The sequence below is a fragment of the Daphnia pulex genome, chromosome 5 (genome assembly GCF_021134715.1).
Source record: "Daphnia pulex isolate KAP4 chromosome 5, ASM2113471v1".
Lineage (NCBI taxonomy): Eukaryota > Metazoa > Arthropoda > Branchiopoda > Diplostraca > Daphniidae > Daphnia > Daphnia pulex.
Window position 1 is genome coordinate 10,456,115 of NC_060021.1, and position 24,032 is coordinate 10,480,146.

Consider the following 24,032-nt stretch of genomic DNA (forward strand, 5'->3'; position numbering starts at 1 on the left):
TTTTACAGGTCACTGACCGTAGGTACCTATAAACTAAAAGTAAGGTCACATAAAATGTTAAATCCCATCCCTTGTGGGTTCGTGAGGCCCGACAGTATCCATAGGACTGCGGAGAATTCAAGAACAAGTTTAAAATCGCTCTTCTGTTCCTCCAGCTAGATGCTGGGTCTGCTTGTGCTTGTGAGTGTCTACATAATTTTCATCGGTTTTTACTGTCTTACTTAGGTTATTCGTCAAAATTTTTAAAGAATAAGCAACGTTAACAAACATATTTGGATTTCTGAAAAGGTAAGTTTGTTTGAATTTGAACACTTTAACTTATTTAATTTCAATATTTTTTCATTGTTTTGGGCAAACGAAACGTACATGGGTTTTTTTGGCGGGGGGGGGGGTTAAAGCGTAGAACGCTCTTTCGTGCCATCTGCCGTTGTGAAAGAAAGCTTCTGGAAACTATAAACAGTTGAGAAGTCAGAACTAACTCGCTACTTGACAGCGCGCCTTTAAACAGAAACAAGATAAGCTATCCAAATAGTTTGAACTGATACGACTCAAAAGGTCGTGTCAAGGGTTAAAGCCGCTTTCAGCATCCCAAGTTAGAATTGTTCTACAAAATTTGTCCTTGTGAAATCATTTAGACAGCAATCGTGACATTACGGTACAGGTTTGAAAATTTGAAAATTTCTCTGTACCATTGAACCGGCCATCGTATTTTTTCACCATATATACTTCGTTGCCTTTGTTTGTGGGCGTTTTTACTCACGAGATATTCATGTTATTCGAGACGTGCCACAGCATTTATACTATTCGTCAGCTTTGATTTGGTGTGAGTGGTGGTGAGTCTCAAAAAACATCATCGTAAAGAATTTTCTGTACGTTGTTGAATTTCTAGGGACATTTTTTTTTAAATTTATTTGCTCATCTGTAGTATTTATTATACTATATTGCAATATCTAAGAAATAGTTGTTTTTGTGTAAATATCAATCAGATACAATTCTCATGGGAGTAGTGAAAAAACACCATTATCTTTTCTTTCCAAGAATCTTGTGTTTCCTATCCTACTAAGTCATTTTCTTGTTTGTTCTTGCCATCCTATTCATAAACCATCCCTTTACGAGACATTAAATGTGTGTACAAATTTCTAACCATAAATCAATAAATTTTTTCTTGTTGTAGGACACCTGCTGTCTTGGGTAGGATTTTATTCAGACGACGACGAACGTTCACGAATGTCAAAAATGAAGGTATAATTTTCGCTTAATTTCTTAAATAAACAGCCAATACATTTATTCAGTTTTCTTATGAAAAAATTATAATAATAATAAAATTTTAGGATTCGCAATATGAAGCTGTCCAAACCGGCGATAACCACGAGGTGATAATCCCAATGACTGCCCCCTCATCACAGAAAATTACATATAGTTGGGAAAATTTGACGGCTTACGTCAACATGCCATCCGGTAGTTGCTTTAGTAGCTTGTGCAAAAAATCGCCACCGATTCAAAAAAAGATTTTAGATAATGGTAAGCATAAACCCACATGTAAATTATAAAAAAAAACTGCTGCTTACATTCTCACTCTATAGTTAGTGGGGTTATTCAACAAGGAGAGTTCTTGGCTATCATGGGGGCTAGTGGAGCCGGAAAGACTACTCTTTTGAATTGTTTGACGTTCCGTAATACGGGAAAGCTCAGCATTATTGGAGAAAGATTCCTAAATGGTTCTGTCGTTAATCCTGACTCACTTGCCCGTATCTCTAGTTACAATCAACAAAACGACCTCTTTGTTGGTACACTAACTGTTAAAGAGACTCTTCGCTTTCAGGTATATTCTACGAAGCCCTTAGTTAAATTAAAAGTTTCGTGTTTTATCTACTTAAATGTTTTTAGGCTTTACTTCGAATGGATAAGCATTTAACATACGCCGAGCGCATGAATCGAGTCGAGGTAAGTTATTATATTTCCATCAATAAACCAATCAACTAACCGTTTAGAAATTAGGAAGTAATTGGTGAACTAGGGCTGACCAAGTGTGCAGACACTCTGATTGGTGAGCCAGAAAGAGCTATTAAAGGCATTTCTGGTGGTGAAAAGAAACGATTGGCTTTTGCTACGGAGGTAACGTCTGTCTCCTCCCATCTTGAAATCGTTATCTAATCTTAATTTATGAATCACCTAGATTCTTACCAATCCCCAGCTTATATTTTGTGACGAACCTACTTCGGGGCTTGATTCTTACATGGCTCAAAATATCATTGAGGTATCAATTTAACTTTAATGATGCATTACTTAGTTACGATTTCTCCAATGAAAAAAAATTATTTTACAACGTCCAGGTTCTTAAAAACATGGCTAACAAAGGTAAAGTGGTCGTTTGCACCGTTCATCAGCCGTCATCTCAAGTGTTCGCTATGTTCGATCACGTTTTGCTAATGGCCGAAGGGCGAGCGGCCTTCATGGGTCCTACGAGCAAAGCTCTTGATTTCTTCTCAAGTCAGGTGATTAAAAAGCACCGATATGGATGAGTTTAATGGCCGAAGTTTTGAAAAATGTTCGTTTTCGTAGGGTCTGCCGTGCCCACCGAATCACAATCCGAGTGATTTTTATATCCACGCATTGGCTTCAATCCCCGGTCAAGAAGAGGAATCAAGTAAAAAGATAAAAGAAATTTGTGATGCATTTGAATCCTCCGAAATGGGGAAGGATGTTCTGCAAATGGTGAAAGATAATCAGCCCGTTGCAGCCAACACGAATGGTGGTGATTCGGTCTCAACTCCATCAAACATTCAATTCAAACGGTCTCCCTACAAAGCTTCGTGGCCAACACAGTTCAGTACTGTACTTTGGAGATCTTGGACTACAGTCCTTAGGGAACCACGCGTTCTTCGTATGAAGGCCGTTCAGACTATGGTATGATTGTTGTTATGTTATTTCTTAAAACATTGCTTTATTTTTATTAATTTTGCCCATCAGTTTGTTGCAGCTTTACTTGCTCTAATTTACAAAGGGCAAACTATAACTGATGCTGACGACATCATGAATATTAACGGAGCTCTTTTCATCCTCTTGACCAACGCCACTTTTCAGAATGTTTACGCTGTAGTTAACGTATGTATCGCGATATTTTTAGAATATCCTAAGTTTATAATATTTGTTTCTTGAATGACTGGTGATACCAATTTATTTGGAAATTTCAGGTTTTTGCCATGGAACAACCGATGTTCTTGCGTGATCACTTCAACGGAATGTAATGTTATTTTCTATTACTTTATTCTTATAACAATTTAAATATTGCTTTATTTTAAGGTATCGAACAGATGTCTACGTTATATGTAAAATGCTGGCGGATTTTCCCTTCCAGTTATTATACTCTTTTCTATTCATCGCTATCCCCTACTACCCTATCGGTTTTAATCCCGACATCAACAGATTTCTTATAACTGTGGCCATAATGGTTATTGTAGCAAGCGTTGCCGCATCATTTGGTAATGCAAAATTTGTGTGTAAAAAAAGTAGTGCCATTTTAATGTATTTTTATTTTTAGGATATTTTGTTTCTTGTCTGGCTTCGTCTCCAAAGATATCTTCTGCCCTCTCTGCTCCTCTGATTATTCCTCTGATGCTATTTGGAGGTTTTTTCCTCAATAATGGATCAGTGCCAGTTTACTTTCAATGGCTACGCTATATTTCTTGGCTTATGTACGGTAATAGCGCTCTAACAGTCACTCAATGGCAGGGCGTAACATTTGATTCACCATTGTGCAATGCGAACCTCACTATCGCTGGCCAAACATGTACTGGAGAGGACGTCTTGAATAGTCTCAACTTTGAACCGGTAAATCAAGCTTAGCTACTTCTTATACATACTCGATTTTCTAATGAAATACTGAATATTGTTTAAACAGATTTACTTTTACCGCGATATTGGATGTTTGTTCGCACTAATGTTCGGTTTTCGGTTCTGTGCCTATTTGGCATTGCTCAAGAAAACTACCCGCTAATACTGATTAGTCATGAAATTATGTTTTTGACTTGATGTCACAGTTGACACATGATTGCTTCATTTAATGGTTTTAACCCTTAATTTTTAAAATAATCAAATAAACTCAGCGCGACTTTTAAATTCTCATTTAAAGTTTTATTGATTTTAATTAGCTATTTAGTAATTACTCTTTACCGTTTCTTGACTACACTTATGTTTTCGCGCGATAGACATAAGGTATATCAGATTTCCCAGAAATCTTCTATGAGAACAAATTCATTATTACGATTTTTTTTCATTTTCATTTACTAGATTTGCAGGGGGGGAGAAAAAATTAGGATAGTTTTATAATTTAAAGAGTGAAAGAAAACTATACCGAGAGCCCGAGATAGGGATCGATGTTTAATTTTGATTCAAATATAAAGTGTACCAACTTGTATATTTCCCAAAATGTCATTGCAAATGAATGAATCACATTTACCGTTTAACTTCTCCAAGATCATCAATAGAATCTTCATCTATCTGAGACCATTTTTCTGGAAGAAGGTCAAATAGATCATCTTTAACATCACCTTGAATGACAATCTCGTCATCTCCTGTAACCGACGCTCCACACGCAAACTTTGTACCAAAGAATTTTGCTGCTGTCTTCAAATCAATATCTGTAACAAAGAAGTTCGCACTTAATCAAATATCATAAAAAATTCAACTTGGTATTACCATATGATTTCAAACCAACAACACATGTGAGGCGCTTTCTCCCACGAGGAGCAACACTCAAACTGATTTTTTTTGGTCCACCCTCTTTCTTTTTAGGTTTTGAGAGCCCTTTACCTCCTCGTTTCTGTCTTTTCTTATCATCATCAGTTTCTTTCAATTCTTCTCCTTCATTCTCACCTAAACATGTAATTTGAATGTGTTATTAGTTATTTGTCAGGAAATTAAGCACTAATTATATCAATTAAATACCAATTCTTGCTTGCTTGGCAAACTCAGAAGGTAAGTTTTTCTCAAACCACAACTTGCACTTCTCATGTTCTGCATAAAATTCGCAATACTAGACATGAAGTATGAAATTTTTAGACTAGAAAATGTCCATGTGTTGAATGCATGATATTCTACCTCAGTTGGCAGTCCACAGTTGCCGCAGTATAGAACTGTCAATGGGTATTCCATATCTGGTTTCGGACCAACAGGCAAACCCGATTCAGTAACATAATACTGGGGTTTAACAGATACACCTGGAGCCTCTGCAGCATCGTCTAATACACCACATTCTTCAGACATGATGATTTCTAAAGATAAAATTACATAAATAATTATATGAAACATCAAGAAAATAAAATATTATAACTACGAACTTTATTTTTACTTCAGAGTTCAGGCTTTAAATCTAAACTCAACTTGAGAATATGTGGTGACGAGTGTGTACTTGTGTGACGTGTGTGGTTGTCTGGTCTGGCTGTCTGGCGTCTGCTTGCGTCTCAAGGCGTCCTGATGCTAAGGGCTGTCACTAGGTGGCTAAACATTTCAGTGTGTTTAGGGATTGAATTATTATTATTCAGCCCTGTGTATTGGTATTTTAGATGGGGGACGGGTCATCAAAGATAAATTGGTAACACCTTTTCTTTTGACTCGTTCTTTTCATCGGAGACGCTGTCCGTGAAGGTTTGGTGCAGTCCTACAGGAAACTCTCTCACCTGACATTTTTCGGCTCATCAATGGTAAGTCCTGTTTTTATTTTATGAGGTTATGGAATTAAAATTTGTGTTTGGTCAATTTACGTGTTAACATGGCTTTCAATTTCGACTCTGTACTTCCCCCCAAAATGTCGTCTCTTGATGCATGTTGCACGTCTAAAACAGTAAAAGTAAAATGTTGATTAACTAAGAAATAAGACTTTCTTAGAATTAAAATCTTTGACTTAGTTTGTGATAGTAATTGAGCTTTTATTTATCTTCAACAGCCCGATGAAGATCATGAAGTCCAAGCTTCTTCATAGCATTATCATTATGTGTACTTGATAGCTGCCGTGGAATTAAGGTTAGTCTTTAGGAGGGTCTCTACTTTAAATAGGAAATCTGAAATGGAAATAATGTACTCGTAGGATAAATCAAGAGTTAGCATTTTGCCTAACATGTGTCTGTATGTGTGCTGCCCATGCATCTTAGTTAAGAATTTATTGAAGTTTAAACTGTTTAACATTAACTTGATTTAAATAAAGTAACTATTTCCTGCTTCTAAACAAGACCGCGTTTATGAAGAGATCTTCATCAGCTTGACAGCTTGTAGAGATTTGCAATTTTATGGGTCGGAACAGAAATTGAAATTCCCTGTCTTCTTAATAATCCTAAATGAAATCTTTGTGATGTGATAATCTTTGGCTAGCTTATTGATTTATTTACTCAAGTCAATGTAAATTTGAAGTTAATAGCTGCCTTAACTAATAAATATTTGATTCCTTAATTTTACAGTTGTAAGCTTATGTTAAACTTTTTTGTTATAATTTGAAAATTGTATTTTGAAATCTTATTATTCACGTAATCAATGTTATTGGTTCACAAATGTTCTTTTGCATTGTGCTTATAGGTTTTCATGGACGGTTTGATGATTGAGCTATTTTGCTGTGGCTGTTTGGGGTGCAGTGGTTCTCCAGTAGAGATGCGTTGGAATGGAGCTTGTGCAGACTTGTTGTTTAATGGTAAATGAATTATTTCAATTCAACGGAAAAGATAATTGTTTTGTTTTAGTAATCGTATTGGCTTCAGAGTGTGTCCACCAGGGGGCAAGTTCCTGGTTTTAGCTAATTGGCAACATGGCAAGCTTATGCCGCTGACGTCATTTCTATTACGGATGCTATGATGTCAGTTACTGTGTTCGTGGTCAGTCAACTTTAACATTGTTCTTCACAAATATTCTCTTGGTAATTGAGGTTTTAATTCATTAGGGCTTCTGAATGTAAAAATTTTTCACAAGATTTTTTTAACAATTCTAGGTATATTATACTATATTTCCATCTTGCCACTTGTAGATTCATTATTAAAATTTGAATGCTGAGGTTTTTAAAAACAGTGAAAGTACTTCAGCTTAATTCCTACATTCTTTGGGTCTTGCCTGTGGTACACATCTGTTCTTGTCATTGGGAGGCTTTTCCCTGTAGGTTTGGTTGGCTATTTGTTGTATGGGGCTCTTCGGGATCTGTTTTATTTAGCCGATTTATCTGGCAACGCAGCATGGCGCCAGTCTTTTTTGAGGGAAGAACGGGGAGAAGAGGGAGAATGGGACGAGTGGGAGGGAGGAGGGCGTACGAAAAAAAAGGGGACCCACGTTTCCTCTTCTCCCCCATTCGTCCCATTCTCCCTCTTCTCCCCGTTCTTCCCTCAAAAAAGACTGGCGCCATGCTGCGTTGCCAGATAAATCGGCTAAATAAAACAGATCCCGAAGAGCCCCATAGTAAGAAATAGGAAAAGTTTATTTACATTGTCACTTAACACTTTGTCCATTGATATTGACTAAGTTTTTTTTTTTTCAAGTAGGATTAAAGGATTGGTGAAGTTGAGCTTTTTCAAGGCAGTCCACTTCGTTTGATTTGTTGCGGCCAGCTGGTTAACGGTGTGGTGAGCTGTTGTATTAAGACCGTGTGCTGTTGTGAAGAGCTTCTGCATGCAGTCTGTGGTGCTGCTGGGGGAAGTGTTGCATGCTGTCAATGGAGTGTAGTGCCAGCTTTAAATTTAATGAACTCACTGCTGTAACAATTGAGTGTAAGAATCATTCATTTTATTAATGTGAGCTTGAGTTAGAATTTCAGTTCTTTTATTAACTTTTTTATTTTATTATTTTTTTTTACATCTCATAATGTTATTTGTTTATTAAAGTTCTTTTGCTTGTTAGGTTTCTGAAGTCAGTTTGAGTTTATTTTGGTGGCTTTATTTGGTCTGCAGTTCATGTTCGCGTAAGAGATTTCTTTCATTACCTTTAGAAGAATTTGGTAAACTTAAAGCTGTATTACTGTCATGTAGGTGGTTTTGTTGCAGCCGGTTGTTGAAATGGAGTTCCATGTCAAATTGAGCTGCAGGTTTTGGAAGCTATCTACCTTGCTGGTGTCATCCTGAAGTGGAACAGAAATGCAGTCGTCTTGGCATCTTGCAATGGTAATTTGATTGTGATATTGGGTTGTAATTTGGAAAGTTAGGAATTTCAATTTAAATATCGTAGTGAGTCAAGAGTTTTTGTGAAAATAGTTACCTGCCTCAACAGCTTTTGCTTATTTTCTTTTCAATATAACAACACCATGGAATTTCATTTCTTTTACAAAATTTTGATGCAACCTTGTCTTGTAATTAAAATCATTTGCTGCTGCTTGAATTTGATCTTAATTTTAATTTAAACTTGACATGACTTCTCGTTTTTTTTTTTCATTATGTTTTAATATCTGGTACAGGTTTATTTTTAAATGTATGATATCTCTTTTCTCAACAGGACTCATGACGATCTGATGTAACTGCCTTGGTGATAATGATGATCAACCTGCTGTATGTAATCCATGCTGCTGGTGTTCTCCAGAAATATTGAAGCAAGACTTGAAACAAAACTGCAGGAATATTTGTAGGAATGGTAATTTGGCCGATTTTATTGACTTTTACTTTGAAAATGTATTGTTTTTTTTGTTTTTTTTTTATAATACTGTGTTCAGTCACAAGTTTAACTCTCAGATAAGTTTTGGTGAAAGTGATTTGCATTAGAAAATTTTAAAGTTCCTGTTGACTTGATTTAAAAAAATGTTTTCTCACAGGATTTTGAAAATGTTCAGCGGTTTCGTACGCCATCTGTTCAAGATTTTATCCTGAATTGCGCTGAAGTCCTTGCAGTAACGGATTCCGGTACCATCCTGATGTTGCAGTGCCGATGAAATATGAGTTGATAAAATTTATCTGTATTTGTGTTACATCATCTTTATGTGGTAGAAGATATTGATGATTTTTACTTTTCAGAATGATGTGTTGCAACAAAAGTTATAACTGTGGTAATCCTAGATGATGTAACCACCTCAACCCTGATTAGGTCGTAACTTATTGTTTGTGTATCAAAATCAAACCTGCTATTTTTGTTTTACTTGTAAACTTAATATCGAAATCTTTTACAATGTTAAATGTTACAATAAATGAAAAAAAAATTTTTTCAATCTCAAAACATTTCTTACAAAATCTAAAATAATAAATTTAAAAAAAAAATTTATTAAAATATTGAAATAAAATAAAAAAATTATTTAATAATTTTTAAATATTTTTAACTAAATTCTTTATCTTTAAATGAATAAATTTAATTAAATTAACTTTAAATGAATTAAGTTAATTAAATTAACTTTAAATGAATTAAGTTAATTAATAACCATTAACAATTGTTGAAATTTAATAAACAAAGCCTCCGGTACAACCCAAATATTTTTCTGTGCAAATTTTAAAGCAATTTATACCCAAATAAACAAACAGACATACTCCTTTTGTCTCATTTGGGTGATAAACTGCTTTTGAAACTCGCACACACAGTCAATCAAGACAGGAGGAGACACTGCCTTAACTGACTGCACTTGTTTTATCTAACAACTACACAATTTATCAGTCTTGAATGACAGCATTCTCTTGAATTATAGCATCCCCAATGGATGAAGTCCATGATAAGTAGCGCAGGATTTACCCTGTAGACAGAGTGAACATTTATTAGTTTGACAATAATTTTCAACAATATTTGAGCGACAGAGAGTAATACCTCAAATCAAGCTTAAGGAAGTAAAAAGGGAGATTCCAGGGAAGCAGCCAACAGGTAGCTTGTTGACTGTCAGTCAGAGTCAGTCCTCAGTCCTTTTTCTTCAACATGACTTTTCTTAAAGTCTGTCATGCAAATTTAGAAACCATGTAGTTTCAAACCTGTAAATAAAAAACAAGAAAATTAAGTCACATTGTTAATAATTTGTGTCATCAATGTGCTTGACAACTATGATCTAAAAGAATAATTTAACAGTAATCAGTATACTGCAGTTGAAATCGTCTAATAACATTAGAAAGACGTGAGTGCAGATCAATACTTTGAATACATGTTAGACTGCAATAAAGAAAGTTCTGTGACATGAAAAGTGAACTTACACATGAAACCACCAAACAGTTGGCTAAGGTTCCCTAGAAGATGGAATGAGAGATTGGTCCGTGATGGGGTTGGTGATATAGCAAGTCCAATTCTTACAGCAGATAATTATGATGAATCCTAATAAAAGATGAGAAGATTGTATGTTTCAGCAATACTGTAAAGCTAGTGTTGGTAGTTACCTGTATCATTTCGATGGCACATTTTGAACAAAATAGTCAACGGTAGGCTACGTTTCCTTCTGTCAGTTGATGAGAAACAACACTAAGGTTATCCAACATGTACAAGGAATAAAACACATCACAGACAAGTTACAAATGAAATCACTCGAATTAACCTATGTGTTCATTTGTAACTTTCGAAGAAAATAGCTGTAGCTGAAAATAGATTTAGACAACGAGTCGCCGAGACCCATAAGCCCATATCCATATCTGTCTGACAAGTGACAACACTATATCCTTCACGCCATCTATTAGACACGTCCAAAACTGACCGGCTTTAGATAGTCACTAAAGTCACAAAAGTAATCAAAAAGACCATTTCTGTTTGCTTAAACTGGGCAAGGAGTCTTTAGAATTGTGCAGAGAACAAAGCTCACTTGCTAGTTTTATGCAAATTTTCCGGAAGTATACCGGAAGTAAGCGATAGCGCCTCAACCATTGAGCTGCCGACCAAATAAACCAAATATTCGTGATCTACGTGAAATTTGGGGTCGATTAGATGTGATTTAAACGAAATCCAGATTTTGGCCAAAATCGAGAATTTTCCTGAACTATAGTTCAGGAAAATTTTTAAAACCGGAAGTACGAAAACGTACAAAACAAAACATGAACTTTACCACAAATTTGACGAGGATCACGAATATGTGGTTATTTTGTACGTCGAATGAATATTTACTGAACTACTGATTGAAAAGATAAAACCGGAAGTAGAAAAAAAAACTCATTATTAAAAATCTAACAAGTGAGCTTTGTTGCTGGAACAAAACCTGCCAGTTATCACCCAAAATTTTTTTGAAATAGCATTGAGAAATCTCTACAGAGATGTGCAAAGTTAACATAAGTAAACTGATTCTGACAGGTAAAAATGATCAAAGGCTATGCCGTCTAGCGTCAGAAAGAAGAAACGTTTAAAAGTAAACATGAAAAAATGTCTGCTGTAGCTCGGTGACACTCAATTTAAAGAACTGACAAACAAAGGTAACAAAAAACTTTGATACTCACGTAACATTCTCCCTGCCAAATTTCACCACGCAGCATCACAACAGACGAAATTCCAAGGTGATGATGGACGCCAGTCCAACTTCTACACACTTCAACAACCACACAACTTCACCAGTCCAACTTCTACACTGAAGACAAGGCAGTAATAATGGTTCATGTGCCTTGTCTGCAAGCAATTCCAGATGTTTCAGCACCTGGGCTACAGTGCTTGGACAGTGCCTGCCAGTTATTCAGAATGCTTTTCTATTCACCGTAGCATACTACAAGGCAACGGCAAATGTTGAGTAAATCTCAAAAATGATAGTGAAGATGAAAAATTCTTTCCACACTACCCTATCTGACAACATCATTATGTAACTGGCTCATTCGATCCTCACTCTAGGAACTGGACATCTAATTAAATTAATAATCACCCCTTTAGCTTTCTTCCTGTAATTCTGCACTTTGTCTTACTTGTGATCTTTCTTTTTTCTGTAGGTTACAATGGCCATTGATAATTGGAGAGCAGCATTGGAATGTGACAGGTTGTCTAGGCTAAAAGCCCTAGGGAAACTTCGTCTGCTCCTAAGTTACACAGTACACAACTACACATCATAAGTTACTTTACAAAATAAAAACAAATTCAGATTAGGATTTCAAGGTAAGTTTAACCGTTTCAAATAACATAAAATTTAGCTAATGATTCTTATTGCATTCTTGGCTCAATGTTTTCAGAAGATTTCAGCTGAAGTTGACCTAGGTGCAGCCTTAGAGCTTGTGTAAACAGAGATCAAACGGACAATCCAATAATGCAAGCTGTCTTCCCTAAACTAAATGGTCTGCATTTGCAAGGTACTTCTTTTGTCCAGGATAAAAAAATTATAACTGTGGTATTAATGTACCACGCATGTACCAGCATTCAAGTCATAGTTAATCTCTAAAATATTGCTACATTTCCCAGATCTAATTTTTTGCTGTTATTTATTTTGTAGAAAATTGCATGACAACATTGAAAGATTGTGGTGAGTTGATTTTGATTAAGTTTAAATTTAGGGAAATGTAAGATTGATAGATTTGAGGTATTAAGGTGTATAATGACAGAATAATTTTATTTGTCATATTTATTATTTTACAAATGTCATTAATGAATTTCTTTTTTATAGAGTAAAAATAGACATTGAATAATATATACTGTGTAAATGAATTTTTAATTAATGTTATTTGTTAATCGGCTTAATTGAAATGTGAAAATTATTTTTTCTTCCCCTCCCCAACTTTCTCCTCCTTCCTTCTTAAATTTTAGCATCGGACCGATATAGACAAAATACCAATTGAACAAAATACAGAATGCAACTTTTAAAACTCAATAAGTAGAATATAATAACACCCAGTAACAGGCAGAATCAAATTTGATGCTCGTAAATCTTTCACCAACATATGATGCAATATCAAACCTCATGACTGCAACTATCGGAATCGTAAACTATAACCAAAATGAAGTGAAATCATTAATGTATCTTAAGCATCAATAGAAAAGCTGGATGAAAACAAAAAATTACCGAAGAAGAAAGGTTGTGGTGTAATATGTTGGTGCTCTAGCAGTTTAGGAACTCGGGGCATAGGATTACTATGGAACATCGGTGTATAGGTCGTAGCAGCGTAAGTAGTGGTGTAATACTCAGGAGCCTTGCTGGTGTAGTACTTGTGAGCCTTAGTTTGATAGTAGCTTGGAGCAGAGTAATACTTGAGTTTCTCGATGAAGTAAACTGGGGCGGCGGGCGTGGTTGACTTGTGTAATATGCGGCTTCTTCGGTGTAGTACTTGGGAGCTTCGGTGTTGTAGGTAGGTGTAGCATAGGTAGCGGTGTAGCAAACTGGAGCATCAGTGTAGTATTTTTGTTCATCGTAGTACGAAAAGGCAGCTTCTAAGGTGTAGTAAGTTAGGGCTGCGTAATACTTGACCGCCTAAGTTGTGGTTGTGTAGATCGGGGCAGAGTAGTTCTTGGGCGCTTTGGTGTAGTTTTCAACCGTTTCGGTTTAGTAATCAGCTGGAGCCTCGTTGTAGTAGCTGGGAACAGAGTAGTACTACTTTAGACATCAGTGTAGTGAGTAGCTGAGGACCGAGTAGTACTTGGGAGCCTCGGTGTAATAGGCAGCATACGTAGTCGTGTAGTACACGGCCTTGGTGGTTTAATAGGATGGGGCAGTATACGTAGTCGTGTAGTACTCGGCCTATGTGGTGTAGGTTGGGTCGGGGCAGAGTGATACTTCGGGGCGTCGGTGTAGTAGCTGGGAGCAGCGTAAGTTGTGGCACAATACTCCAGTGCCTTGGTGGTGTAGTACTTAAAGGCCTCGGCGCAGTAACTGGTCGCTGCGTAAGTTGCTTTTGGGTAGTAAGGCGGCAGTTTGGTATCCGTCCTACCAAGAAGACATCGTTACACCCGTGGTCGACCCAGCCATCAACGATACAACACCAAACAGCACGAAGCCATAGTTGACAAGGAAAATTAATAAATTTAAACATTAATGTTAAACAATAACTGGCATATTAACAATTAGTCAAAAGTAGCATTAATACAAAACTTCGTATAAAAAATAGAACATATACCAATGATTGCGAACGTGTCTTGATAATGTAACACTCCAGCGCCTTGGTGGTGTAAGCTGGGGTAGCGCAGGTTGCAGTGTAGCACTTAGGCGCGCTTCGGTGTAGTATTCGACCTATTTGGTGGTGTAAAAGGCTGCAGCCTCGGTGTAGTAGCTGGGAGCAAAATAGTAATTGAGAGCATCAGTTTAGTATGCTGGAGCAGCGTAGGTTGTAGTGTAATACTCTGAAGCTTTAGTGATGTACTTGGGAGAATCAGTGTGGTGTTCAGGCACCTTGGTGATGTAAATCAAGGCAGACTAATACTTCGGGGGCATCGGTGCAGTAGTTCGGGGCAGAGTAATACTTCTTGCAATACTCTGGAGCCTAGGTGGTGTAGTAATTTGGTGGCCTCTGTTTAGTAAGTAGGTGTTCCGTATGTTGAGATTTTTGTGTAGAAAGGCAGCGAAGTGGTGAAGGATTCTTTCGCTGCTGATGCTTAGTATCCACCATACCCAGGAGACATCAGCAACCTCCTGGTACACCCAGCCATCGGCGATACAACACCCAGCAGCAGCACGACGCTATGGTTAACTAAGCAATTAATTTCCACATTAATAATCAATAATAACTGTCATACTAACAAAAAGAGAAAAAATGGGATTGATACATAACTAAATAAAAAAAGTAAGAATATTTGCCCATAACTGCGAACTAGAAGTTGCCAATTTGCCATGTTGGAGATGCTCATTTGACTGCCTTCTATCGACATTTTTCTCGTTTAATAAGTTTTGACTTCTCCTGATTCACCCGGGATTCACCTTTCAACTCGAGCCGTGCGGCAATTGTACCTGCTGAAAATAATGCAACACTTGTCATCGGTGAATTTTTCAATTATAACTAGATCAACAATTTGAAAAAATGTGGAATTGATGATACTTCATGTAAAATCTGAATATTTACCCATGATTGCGATTTGGTTACACGATAAGGATGAGGATGCAGTTAGTGACAGATAGTACACTGCAGTTGTTGCCGTGTCGGAGATACTCAAGCGACTGATTTCTACCTCCTTTTCTCTATCCTTTTATACGATTTTTGTTTTGCATCCTAACCTCTTAAGTCTTACGGCTATCTATTGTACTTGCTTGATAATGATGAAACACGCCCCGTTCTCACCCAACCTCTACACCACTGCATGACACGTTTTACGTAATGAACTCGGTGACCTTCGAGCAGGATGGACATGCAAACTCCCCTTTCCTTCTGCAGGTTGGCTTGTGGCTATTGTATCTACTTGATAATGATGAAACACCTCCCGTTCTCACTCAACCTCTACGCAATGAAGAAGCTAAGACTTCACCAGCCTGTTAATGGAAAAATAAAAACTCAATTACAATAAGAAACAAAATCATGAAATAGTTAAATGTATAGCCTTAGGGTTAAAAAGTTAAACATGACTACTTTTGCTATTACTGTTGTATTTCTGCACGTGGCGAACGCGAACCGTACACAGCAGGTACATGCAAGCAAGAGACAACATTTTGGGAAAAGTTACTCTACATTAGACTAAAAAACCTGTGGAAACTGTTAAGGAAATGTCACTTTCCAAAAGATATCAAGTCCAAAATATGGATGTGGAACAGCATCAAGAGACTAACCTGATGGAAGAATTATTAGATGACAATAATGTCAAACCAGACGGTTGCAACCAAAAGAAATCCTCATATCAATCAATCTTAGATCAGCCTAAATTAGAACTCAAGTAGTGGTCACTACAACCTTCTTAGTGGGTGCATTCTCTCATTTTTCACTAAAAAAAGTGGCAGTAAAGAATTTGATTTTACGGGCTCTTCAATATCTTGGAGATTCAGCATAACTTAACTGTGAAAAAGTAATCTGAATAAAGAAAATTATGTAACAATAAAACGAAACTGAAGTGCTATCTCAGGTTAAAATGACTCGGTTGCTAGTTAGTCATTGACCAACACTAGGAAAGAGAATACAAAAATCTATCAAATTTGGCAACAGAAGGTTTTCCATGGCTCTGTTAAAAACTGAATTAGAAAGAAGTTGAACCAAAATCTTATCAGCCAAGCTATTTGAAACAAATCAACAGTTGCAATCCCTGGAGCTCCTACAACCCAGTTTCAAATAGGAAGAATGATTAGAAATGTGCAGCTCAAAAAGTATTTTAAAGAAGTTGACCATTATTTCTTTGTCTAATGAATGAGAAATGACAATTTCAAAAATCACACAATGCACTGTAAAGTGGCATGTTGTTACATATGGGTGGATATGGAAATTCTTAAAAATAAAGTGAAATTAATATTGAGATCGTGTTTTCATGCCACAAGGATCTAGGTATACGACCATTTTGCTTGGCAAAAAAGAGCATCTATGCAACTGAGTTGCCGTACATCTTACTACACGTTTTAAAAATGGCTATGAAAATATTCAATCGTTTCACTGAGAACATATTGCTCTACATCGCTCAATTCATAAAGGTTTATCAAAAACATATTTTACCATCCAAATACATCAGACCGAAACACCAAATTCCTTTGGACCTGATCAATTTTCACAATTTTGACAACTTTCACCCATCTGTGACTGTGATGAGCTTCGAGCAAATGTATTCGTCGTGACGTCGTCGTATGCCAACTCCAACGTTGCCACAGGCAACTCCAGGTCTCCAGCCCATCCATGCAACATTGTTGCCAGGTTTTAGCTGCTGCTCTCTTTTTATTTTTTTAATGCATTGCTAGATGGCAGCATTACGTACTTTTTACCGTCTTCGCTAGATGGTGTGAAAAGTCGGGGATTCCCTTTTTTGTTAGCCCTCCCGGCCCTCCCCATCATCATGTAAGCCCTCAAAAGTTTTTCAATAAATTTGTAAAATGAACTTTGTGACACGAAGCGCGGTACAACAAATAATACAAATTACACTTATTTATCCGGAATAAGAAAAGTTAAGGAAAGACAATGCTACTGAATAACTGAAATAAGGATATACCTTTCGGCTACACTCAACCGACTGATCGTAGCTACGGCCTGACCATGGTCGTATACCATGGCCTGACACTCGGACTCGGGTCAGTCATCAAGAAGTTGATGTTGACTCTAAACTTGATGTTGATGTTGACACTGTACTTATGGAGCCAATGATATCTGCGGCAGTACATAAAAGCTGAAAGCCATCAACGTCACATCTTCTATCTTCATAACATTAGAAAGAGGAGCATATAGCTCGACTTCTATGTTACTTTCTCGATTTTTTTCTTCTGTGCTCTGTAAATATGGCTGGAAACTTGAGAGGAATGAGGGGACGATAATCATCGCCGAGTGCACCACCCAGTCCCTTATATCCTCTATACGACCGTTCTATTAATAGTTAATACCCAGACGATTAGGGATAGCTAAATTTATTTCTTCGTCGACAACAATCCGTTGAGCGCGGGCCGCTTCAGCAGTCGACGGTCGTTTGCAGTTGGTATTATGGATTCTTTTCATCTGAAGTTGTTGTTATGATGCAGAGTTGACATTACTTTCGGTGGGAAACTGAAGGTTTCGGCTCATCGCCATTGACTTGGCGGACGAGAACGCAGCAGCTGCTGGCCAACTGTGCCGGTTTAGCCATTCAGGTCGACTTTCGAGACCTTTACGTCTATACATGTCAACCTGGTCGCGTGATTCTTCTTTCTTCGATCCCATCACAATAAATACCTCATTCTGCGTAGACTCAAAGACTTTAAAATGTCATTGTGTTCCAGCTGAATGGAGAAATAACAAGGCAGTCTTCTCTTTTTTTTCTTTTTTTAAACGGAAACCTCATCCAATAGAAACAAAACAAGGAAGCCAAAGTTAAAAATAAAAATAACATGGAATGGGCAACAATGAAAGAAACGCCTATTCACGCACCGAGACTATTGCAGCTCGCACGAAAAAAAAAGAAGAAAAACAAAACATTGGGCGGTCACGAGGAATAAAAGGTTGTAACAGCGAGACATAAAAAAAAGGTTGGGGGGAAAATAAAAAGCACAGCGACACTGATGGGCGTTAATACCCGTTTTCTGTTTACTGCCGAACTAGGCTTTTTTCTCACCAAATAAGCTTAAAGGCTATGTTTATTTTTCGTTCTGTATGTTTGAACGAGTGAGAAGCCCAGAAGAAAGTTTTTGTTTTTTGGTAAAAGCGAGCTGGGATAATATAGTAAATAACCGTGTAAGCTTGAATAAACTTGTGGCATTTTTTCCCTCTATAATCCATGTGTTACAATTACATACTTGCGTCTTGCGATATTCCACATTAATTGGAATAGCTAAATAATGAAAAGTGAAAATTATTATCGGAAACAGTTTTAGGATTTTCAAATTGATTTTATTTGAGTATTACAAATTGGATTCCGCTTATACAGACGAACTGAATAAGCGACCGATGATGTGATGAACAACAATACTAAATTCGAGCCGATTCAGGAATCCCGTGGATCGATTCTGTATCTGCGACAGTTCAGTAGTATTGTTTGTGCGTGTCGGTTATTGTGACCGCCTGGGCGGGAGTGATACATCCGCGACAAGAGTTCTACTCTGCTCGGTCATTGGCCACGAAGAGAAAACAAAAATAATCTTAAAAAACTAACAACAACAACAACAACAAATAAAATAAAATAAATAAAGCGAAATAAAGGCGATAGTAAGTTTCCTAGTTCTAGCAATTTCTGCTCAATATCCGGATGAGCGTACAGTTGACTGAGCCTTATCCAAACTGTGACCTTCATAATATCTTTATTATGATCTTGATATATATATCGTTCAGAATCCCGCACCCGCTTTTTATTTTTCTTTCTTTTTTCGTTGGGTTGCATCAAAAAACGGGAAGGCAAAAAGAAGTTTATCAGATACTTTTTTACAAGCAGCTACACAACGAGGGGGGGGGGAACCCCCCTCATTCCCGCGTGTGCATTACAGAAGCCATACTATAGATCTGTTGGAAGTGCGCCCTGCTGGAGAGTGTAGTAGAGCGAGGGAATGTGCGATTTTGGCACTGCGATGCGTCAACGTCGCAGCAGCAGATGGACTCGGCAAGATTCGTGGGGTGTCGCCTTGTAGCGGACACCAGTGGCACGTGATCCGCCGCGTTGGAACCCAATCCAGAAACTCGTCGGACTCAACTTTTTATTCCCGATCCTTCCTGGAAATCCTCCATTCTTCTATTCCATTTCCTCTTCTCTTCTGTGCGCGGATGCCAGCACTGTTGAGCCGCGTCCTCATCTGAATAGCATCGCACAACGCCATAGTCGCATTTCAATCTGTCAAACAGGGCTGAGGACCTTATTTGGCCATTTCGTGATTTGATCGACTTTCTCGACTTGCGACATTCAAAGACGTCGTGACGTTCATTTCTTGACAGAGTTCCGCACTTCAAAAGAGGATGACAGGCGCTATTTTCTGAGACTTTCCATCCGTCCTATTCCTACGGGTACGTAGTATACGTCTTGTACATATCCGTTTTGTTGAAAACGTAACATAATAATAGATTGCTCTATTATACAGAACCAACAATGAGACGGAAAATAGCGTCCAACAGCCAACGGAACACAGTGACAGGATCAAAAGAAATAAAATAAAAAAAGGGAACCGGTGCTTTAATACACAGTGCCAGGGAATGAAGTGAACTGCGTGTCCAGGACGAAAAGCTCCCAGCTGCGCGGCGTCCACTATCCACTAGTACACATATATCTAGCTCTAGCCTATAAATCTATATGGCTCTCGCGCGTCGACGGGGGGGTTGCGCTGCACATGCCAGCAGACACTACATGGACGTATGGCAGAATGTCTATATCCACGCTGTGTTGTACATGTGAAGACAGAGAGAAAAGGAGGATATATATGGCGAAGTGGGAATCAGACCCGACCAGTCGGTTGTCAGCCGCGTCACGTCGTGCGACACAGCGAAATTATTTATCCTTTCACTTTACGCGCAGTGCATTATTCACGTTTGGCACACAAACAACTGGGCGACATTATCAAGACACTTACACAAACTTCGACTTGATTTGAAGAGCAGAACGACTTCCTGTGCCGGCGGCCTAAGAGCGGAAGTGATTTTGATGGAAACTGTAAAGTAACTTTTGACGATCAGAATACGACTGACAGTCTCCACTGGTAGAGAGGTAGGAATTGAAATGTTACGTTCGCCGTATGCTAATTGGTGATTTAGATGGACATCAAAAATTTATGGGACCGAAACAGCACTTCAAAGTCGTTCCGCACTTAACCTTTGCTATAGCATGCTGACGACACACAACAAATGTGTAGGCACTGCTTAGGTGTAGGCTATAGGCTAGATGTAGAAGGTTACAAAATCCCAAAATCCCATCCTCGTTTTCAAACTTGATAATGAGAGTTTAACGTCACAGTTTAACTGGGATGTGCAACGGAAGAATTAGGCCCGCGCGGAATCGGGATGAAAATAAATGTTCAAACACATATAGAACATATTGCGATTTTTAGTCATTCCTCTACCAATAAGTGTTTTTCTTCATTCGCTTTTGCCATCAGAAACCGTCAGACTCGATCTGCTCTGCTGACAACATCGCCTACACGCGCTGGGGCTTTAGTGACTCTGGTCTAATGTCATTAACTGCTGCATGCTGTGACTCTGATGCGAGTTGCTTGGCGAATAAGCGAGTGCCGTAGCAATTGCGAGTACGTTGCTGCGACTTATTATATACGTATAGCAGTCCACATTCTGACTTTTATTTTGACTCCTTTGACGCCGATCTGCTGCTGCTGATCCATTTAGCTCGCGTTCAATAAGCAATGGCGTCCGCTCCTTTCTCTTTTCTTCTTCTTTCTGCTCCGAGTTGGGCCCACTAGTGGACCCAGACGACGGCAGCAATTTTCTCGTGAACCTGCTGGCCTGCTGGGGAGGTCGGTGCCACCCACTTTCAGCAAGTTCGATTCCGCGTGACTTACGGTCTTTACACAACAGACTGCAGACTGGCCCGTGTGGCCCCTACAACGGCAATAGGAGGACAACAACTGGCGAATCTTTTCAAAAGGAGAACCCAAAATCAATTTCTTCGAATCTTCCAATTTCGAGTGCCGGCCGTGGACATTTGCTCCTTCGTGTAAAGGGAAAAACAGAAACAGAAACAAAAAGTTGGTGAATAGGCGACGTTATTATGTACATGTCCGTTGACTGGTTGGCTGTTGTCGCCCCATTATTGCCATCGTGTTTGGAACGCCAGGAGCGCCAACAAGTCACGTTCCTCCGCTTTAATATGTTTTAGCTCCACAGCTAGTAATAGGTAACGCATGTCCGATGGTTTAGCATGACACCTTCGTATTACACGACACTATGGCAAACTTGACTGTTACTAAAACCAAATTGAGCTCAAGTTGAAGGACTTGGATTATATAATATGGCTGAGCGAAAGAGGCGCAGCAAGTAACAGCACACAATGATCAATACAAATAATTTCTCTGCTGATTAGTTTATAGAGTGCCTATAAGATCGGCTGTTTAGGCATCACAGTAAAATTTCTTCCTTAATGAGGAATTCCAGCATTTTCTATGAGCACATCAGATCCAGAAAAGTTATCAAGAATAAAACAAGGGGCCGTGGTCGATTTAGGCATTCAGTCCAGCACAGCAGTGTCTCCATATCGCCCGTTGAATACAAACGGGACGATGTGTTATATAACCATCTGTGCTGAATGCCTCTGTTTCTTTCTCTTGAAATGCTTGAAATGGGTTCCTGTAAATCGTCAGGGGTTATCCGCCGCCCTGTCGCCCATTTCAATACATTAAAGTCCTTTATTTACGACGCACCTTCTTCTTCTTTCTCGTCGACTATTCCGTTCGTCCGGCTCCTGTTTTTCTTTTCCCGGGCTGCTGGGTCGTTTGAATAAATTGGAGCAAAATTGTTGGTCCTGTTGGAACCAGCAGCAGAGGCTCATTCTCCTCGTCTATTGGCGCTAACCATAGAGTCCACTATATGCGCATAATATCTGTCTAAGAGAAACTTGGGTAGTCCACGGTGCCGGACATCTGCATGGCAACCCACACAAAAGGGTGGCTGTCATTATCGTCACCGGGTTTGCCTCCCTCGTCTTCGTCCTTGTGTCCCCCGTGTTGGCTAACAGTTTCAAGTTCATGGGCGGGTGTGGCGGGAGAAACGAGCGTGAGCTCTTCCGCTCTCTTATTTTATTTCCGACTGTCTGCCACACTCTTTACGGGCGAGAAGAAATGGAAGGGGCGACACATCCCATCGAGTTAAGCAACGCGCTAAATGAGTGTCCGCACTTGGAAGAAAACGAGCGACAGTTACTGAAACGCAGAGAATAATAAACGAAGAAGAGGATGATGACAAGTTAAGCGTTGCAAATTCGGACATGTCTTCTGCGTCCATTAAACATTCAAACAACATTTGTTATTTTACGAGAAAGAGCGGGGGAGGGGGGACCATCAGGGCAACGACACACAACGCGACATCGTTCGATTAGCGAAAATGAGGACGGGCCTGATGGCCAAAGTATCAATCTGCATCAAATTATGGGACAAAACAGCTGGCAACTAATAGAATTATTCCCGACAAAGATATTTGATCCGAGTCATTGGAAAGCGGAAAATAGCGTGAACTTATTCTGTTTAACTTTTGATGGCAATAACGTCCTGGGAAAAGAGCTGAACTACCTCTACACTAGATACAAACTAAAATGGGACTGACAAACAACAATCAAACAGACAGCAGTGCTGGGAGAAAATTCCAATGACATGGCGAGCAAAGTCATGACATGATATAGAATCGTGTCCAAGTCCAAACGGATAGTTGGCATCGCTATTCGTGATCGTGATGATTCTGAGCTGATTATTGATTCACTGGCATTCTATAATAAGAGGCCAAAGTTGGCAGCAGAAATTCCGTTTTCATTTCTCGCATGCTCCGTTTGACTCTGTGTCGGACCCAGTTCAAACGGCAATAACTTTTGACGTAATTTGGAAGGAACACGGATGCGCTTTTGATCTGCCATTATTTGCAATTACCATTCAGCGTTGGCAAATAGCCAAATACCTTGGCGATCAACTACAGTATGGTATGTTGTGACGAATTGCAAGAGTTTTGGGAAGAATCTAATCCACCGATGACAGCGGACCTGAACTATTTTTAGTCTTTGTAAATGAATACGAAAATAGTTATCGAATTGAGAATGGGTGCAGCAGCGACTTCATTAATCATTGTCTATTCTTTTCTTTCTTTTGCATTAGGCTAATATCCTATAGCCTACATCCATTCAGTCGGCGGATTTTAGATCTGGGGTCAGATTCGTCCCAGTCTATAATCAATCATCATCATCCTCTTATTGGTCTGTCGCCGCAAGACGAGGAACTTCTACAACTGCTGCTGCAACTTTACCGCATAGACTCCCGTTTTCATCAACAATTGACTGACATCGATGATGGATCGACATGGACAAAGACCAATGATTCTTGCCCAGTTTGTCATGGCCATCTTGGTCGCTGTTGTCGCCACCGAGGATGACGATTGTAAGTTCTTTGATAAACCCCCGTTCTCTGTCTATTGTTACAACGATGCGATGCGCTTATCATACGAATCGTTCGGATCCGGAAGCTTTTATTCTCAGCTGAATGAGGCTCTTGATTTTTTTTTTTTTTTTTGGCCCAAGATTCAGCTGAGATTTTGTTTCTGGCCTACAAACTTATTAGGGCTGAATACGATTCAGTGCTGCTGGTTTCACCGTCTTTATTCTTCACTTCTTGACGGAACTTGGCTAATGAGCCGCTTCTAATAGCTAGTGAATGGTGATGTTAGCTTCTTTTCGGCACATTTTAAAATCGCTTGCTCAAAATTTCGTTACTTTTCTATTTAGTAGACGATGAGAGAACTACACTCACACATCTGTCGTCAGAATAGAGAAAGTGGTACATGGAAGGCAATGGATGGAATAGAAAAAGGAGAGATAACTTTGTGCTCCTATGAATTGACAATGTTTTTACTATTTTGTTAGCAGCAGATCTAACAACGTACTATGTTACAATTTGCAAAATTTGTTGAGCAACATAAAGCCGCTTACAAATCCTAAATTGCGCCATAATATTTTAT

At 38.6% G+C, this 24,032-nt stretch overlaps 3 protein-coding genes and 4 long non-coding RNA genes across 35 annotated transcripts in view; 4 read left to right on the forward strand and 3 right to left on the reverse strand.

The window, feature by feature from the left end:
- The first annotated feature begins 98 nt into the window (after positions 1-98).
- Positions 99-4,125, forward strand: LOC124194559 (protein white-like). Of its 6 annotated transcripts, none has more exons than XM_046588815.1 (14): positions 99-288; positions 1,175-1,242; positions 1,332-1,521; positions 1,584-1,822; positions 1,888-1,944; positions 1,999-2,115; positions 2,177-2,257; positions 2,334-2,495; positions 2,563-2,907; positions 2,971-3,105; positions 3,195-3,244; positions 3,304-3,482; positions 3,542-3,831; positions 3,902-4,125. In XM_046588815.1, the coding sequence occupies exons 2-14, from the start codon at positions 1,228-1,230 to the stop codon at positions 3,995-3,997; spliced, it is 1,956 nt and encodes a 651-aa protein (XP_046444771.1). In that variant the 5' UTR covers positions 99-288; positions 1,175-1,227; the 3' UTR covers positions 3,998-4,125. The 6 variants fall into 6 exon arrangements, with proteins under 6 accessions (XP_046444771.1, XP_046444770.1, XP_046444768.1 ...); XM_046588814.1 differs by lacking the exon at positions 99-288 and adding an exon at positions 451-655; XM_046588812.1 differs by lacking the exon at positions 99-288 and adding an exon at positions 462-869.
- A 273-nt stretch (positions 4,126-4,398) lies between these two features.
- LOC124194560 (density-regulated protein homolog) lies at positions 4,399-5,460 on the reverse strand. 2 transcript variants are annotated; one of them, XM_046588816.1, is made up of 5 exons: positions 5,340-5,460; positions 5,101-5,273; positions 4,948-5,035; positions 4,699-4,875; positions 4,399-4,640 (listed from the first exon to the last, which is right to left on the reverse strand). In XM_046588816.1, exons 2-5 carry the CDS (start codon positions 5,263-5,265, stop codon positions 4,456-4,458), a joined length of 615 nt encoding a protein of 204 aa, XP_046444772.1. In that variant the 5' UTR covers positions 5,266-5,273; positions 5,340-5,460; the 3' UTR covers positions 4,399-4,455. The 2 variants fall into 2 exon arrangements, with proteins under 2 accessions (XP_046444772.1, XP_046444773.1); XM_046588817.1 differs by having other exon boundaries at positions 5,351-5,441.
- An 86-nt stretch (positions 5,461-5,546) lies between these two features.
- Positions 5,547-9,105, forward strand: LOC124194561. Of its 14 annotated transcripts, none has more exons than XR_006874922.1 (10): positions 5,547-5,702; positions 5,945-6,021; positions 6,568-6,679; positions 6,747-6,901; positions 6,974-7,138; positions 7,515-7,739; positions 7,870-7,930; positions 7,998-8,129; positions 8,458-8,592; positions 8,771-9,105. It is a non-coding gene; the product is annotated as an uncharacterized LOC124194561 (long non-coding RNA). The 14 variants fall into 14 exon arrangements; XR_006874925.1 differs by having other exon boundaries at positions 6,974-7,134; positions 7,512-7,739; positions 7,854-7,930; XR_006874920.1 differs by having other exon boundaries at positions 6,974-7,134; positions 7,512-7,739.
- Positions 9,106-9,411: 306 nt separating this feature from the next.
- On the reverse strand, positions 9,412-10,177 carry LOC124194563. Its single transcript, XR_006874930.1, has 3 exons — positions 10,119-10,177; positions 9,745-9,902; positions 9,412-9,673 (listed from the first exon to the last, which is right to left on the reverse strand). It is a non-coding gene; the product is annotated as an uncharacterized LOC124194563 (long non-coding RNA).
- A 974-nt stretch (positions 10,178-11,151) lies between these two features.
- Positions 11,152-12,417, forward strand: LOC124194565. Of its 3 annotated transcripts, none has more exons than XR_006874938.1 (3): positions 11,152-11,979; positions 12,054-12,170; positions 12,311-12,417. It is a non-coding gene; the product is annotated as an uncharacterized LOC124194565 (long non-coding RNA). The 3 variants fall into 3 exon arrangements; XR_006874940.1 differs by lacking the exon at positions 12,311-12,417 and having other exon boundaries at positions 11,154-11,315; positions 11,373-11,979; positions 12,054-12,183; XR_006874939.1 differs by lacking the exon at positions 12,311-12,417 and having other exon boundaries at positions 11,154-11,315; positions 11,817-11,979; positions 12,054-12,183.
- Positions 12,283-16,555, reverse strand: LOC124194564. Of its 7 annotated transcripts, none has more exons than XR_006874934.1 (8): positions 16,431-16,555; positions 14,865-15,268; positions 14,610-14,755; positions 14,148-14,495; positions 13,926-14,078; positions 13,449-13,735; positions 12,878-13,385; positions 12,283-12,801 (listed from the first exon to the last, which is right to left on the reverse strand). It is a non-coding gene; the product is annotated as an uncharacterized LOC124194564 (long non-coding RNA). The 7 variants fall into 7 exon arrangements; XR_006874935.1 differs by adding an exon at positions 15,563-16,038 and having other exon boundaries at positions 12,878-13,735; XR_006874937.1 differs by having other exon boundaries at positions 12,878-13,735; positions 14,610-14,752.
- Positions 16,556-19,754: 3,199 nt separating this feature from the next.
- The window catches only part of LOC124194567 (hemicentin-1-like), a 36,918-nt gene continuing 32,640 nt past the window's right edge, over positions 19,755-24,032 (forward strand). Inside the window, exons 1-2 of one of the 2 annotated variants that reach the window (XM_046588827.1) lie at positions 19,755-20,076; positions 23,177-23,455. In XM_046588827.1, the coding sequence (XP_046444783.1) occupies positions 23,365-23,455 (91 nt within the window). In that variant the 5' untranslated portion in view covers positions 19,755-20,076; positions 23,177-23,364. The remainder of the gene's footprint in view (positions 20,077-23,176; positions 23,456-24,032) is intronic. The other variant, XM_046588825.1, reaches the window with a different exon arrangement.

What these genes read in the sequence shown, in the direction of transcription:
- LOC124194559 (XM_046588815.1), top strand. An exon ending in TGAAGGCCGTTCAGACTATG is followed by an intron (nt 2,908 to 2,970) that starts GTATGATTGTTG and finishes TTTGCCCATCAG; the next exon opens with TTTGTTGCAGCTTTACTTGC. An exon ending in CGTGATCACTTCAACGGAAT is followed by an intron (nt 3,245 to 3,303) that starts GTAATGTTATTT and finishes CTTTATTTTAAG; the next exon opens with GTATCGAACAGATGTCTACG.
- LOC124194560 (XM_046588816.1), bottom strand. Translation starts at nt 5,265, where the DNA reads ATGTCTGAAGAATGTGGTGTATTAGACGATGCTGCAGAGGCTCCAGGT. An exon ending in ACTGTGGACTGCCAACTGAG is followed by an intron (nt 5,036 to 5,100) that starts GTAGAATATCAT and finishes CTTCATGTCTAG; the next exon opens with TATTGCGAATTTTATGCAGA. An exon ending in TGCCAAGCAAGCAAGAATTG is followed by an intron (nt 4,876 to 4,947) that starts GTATTTAATTGA and finishes TTACATGTTTAG; the next exon opens with GTGAGAATGAAGGAGAAGAA.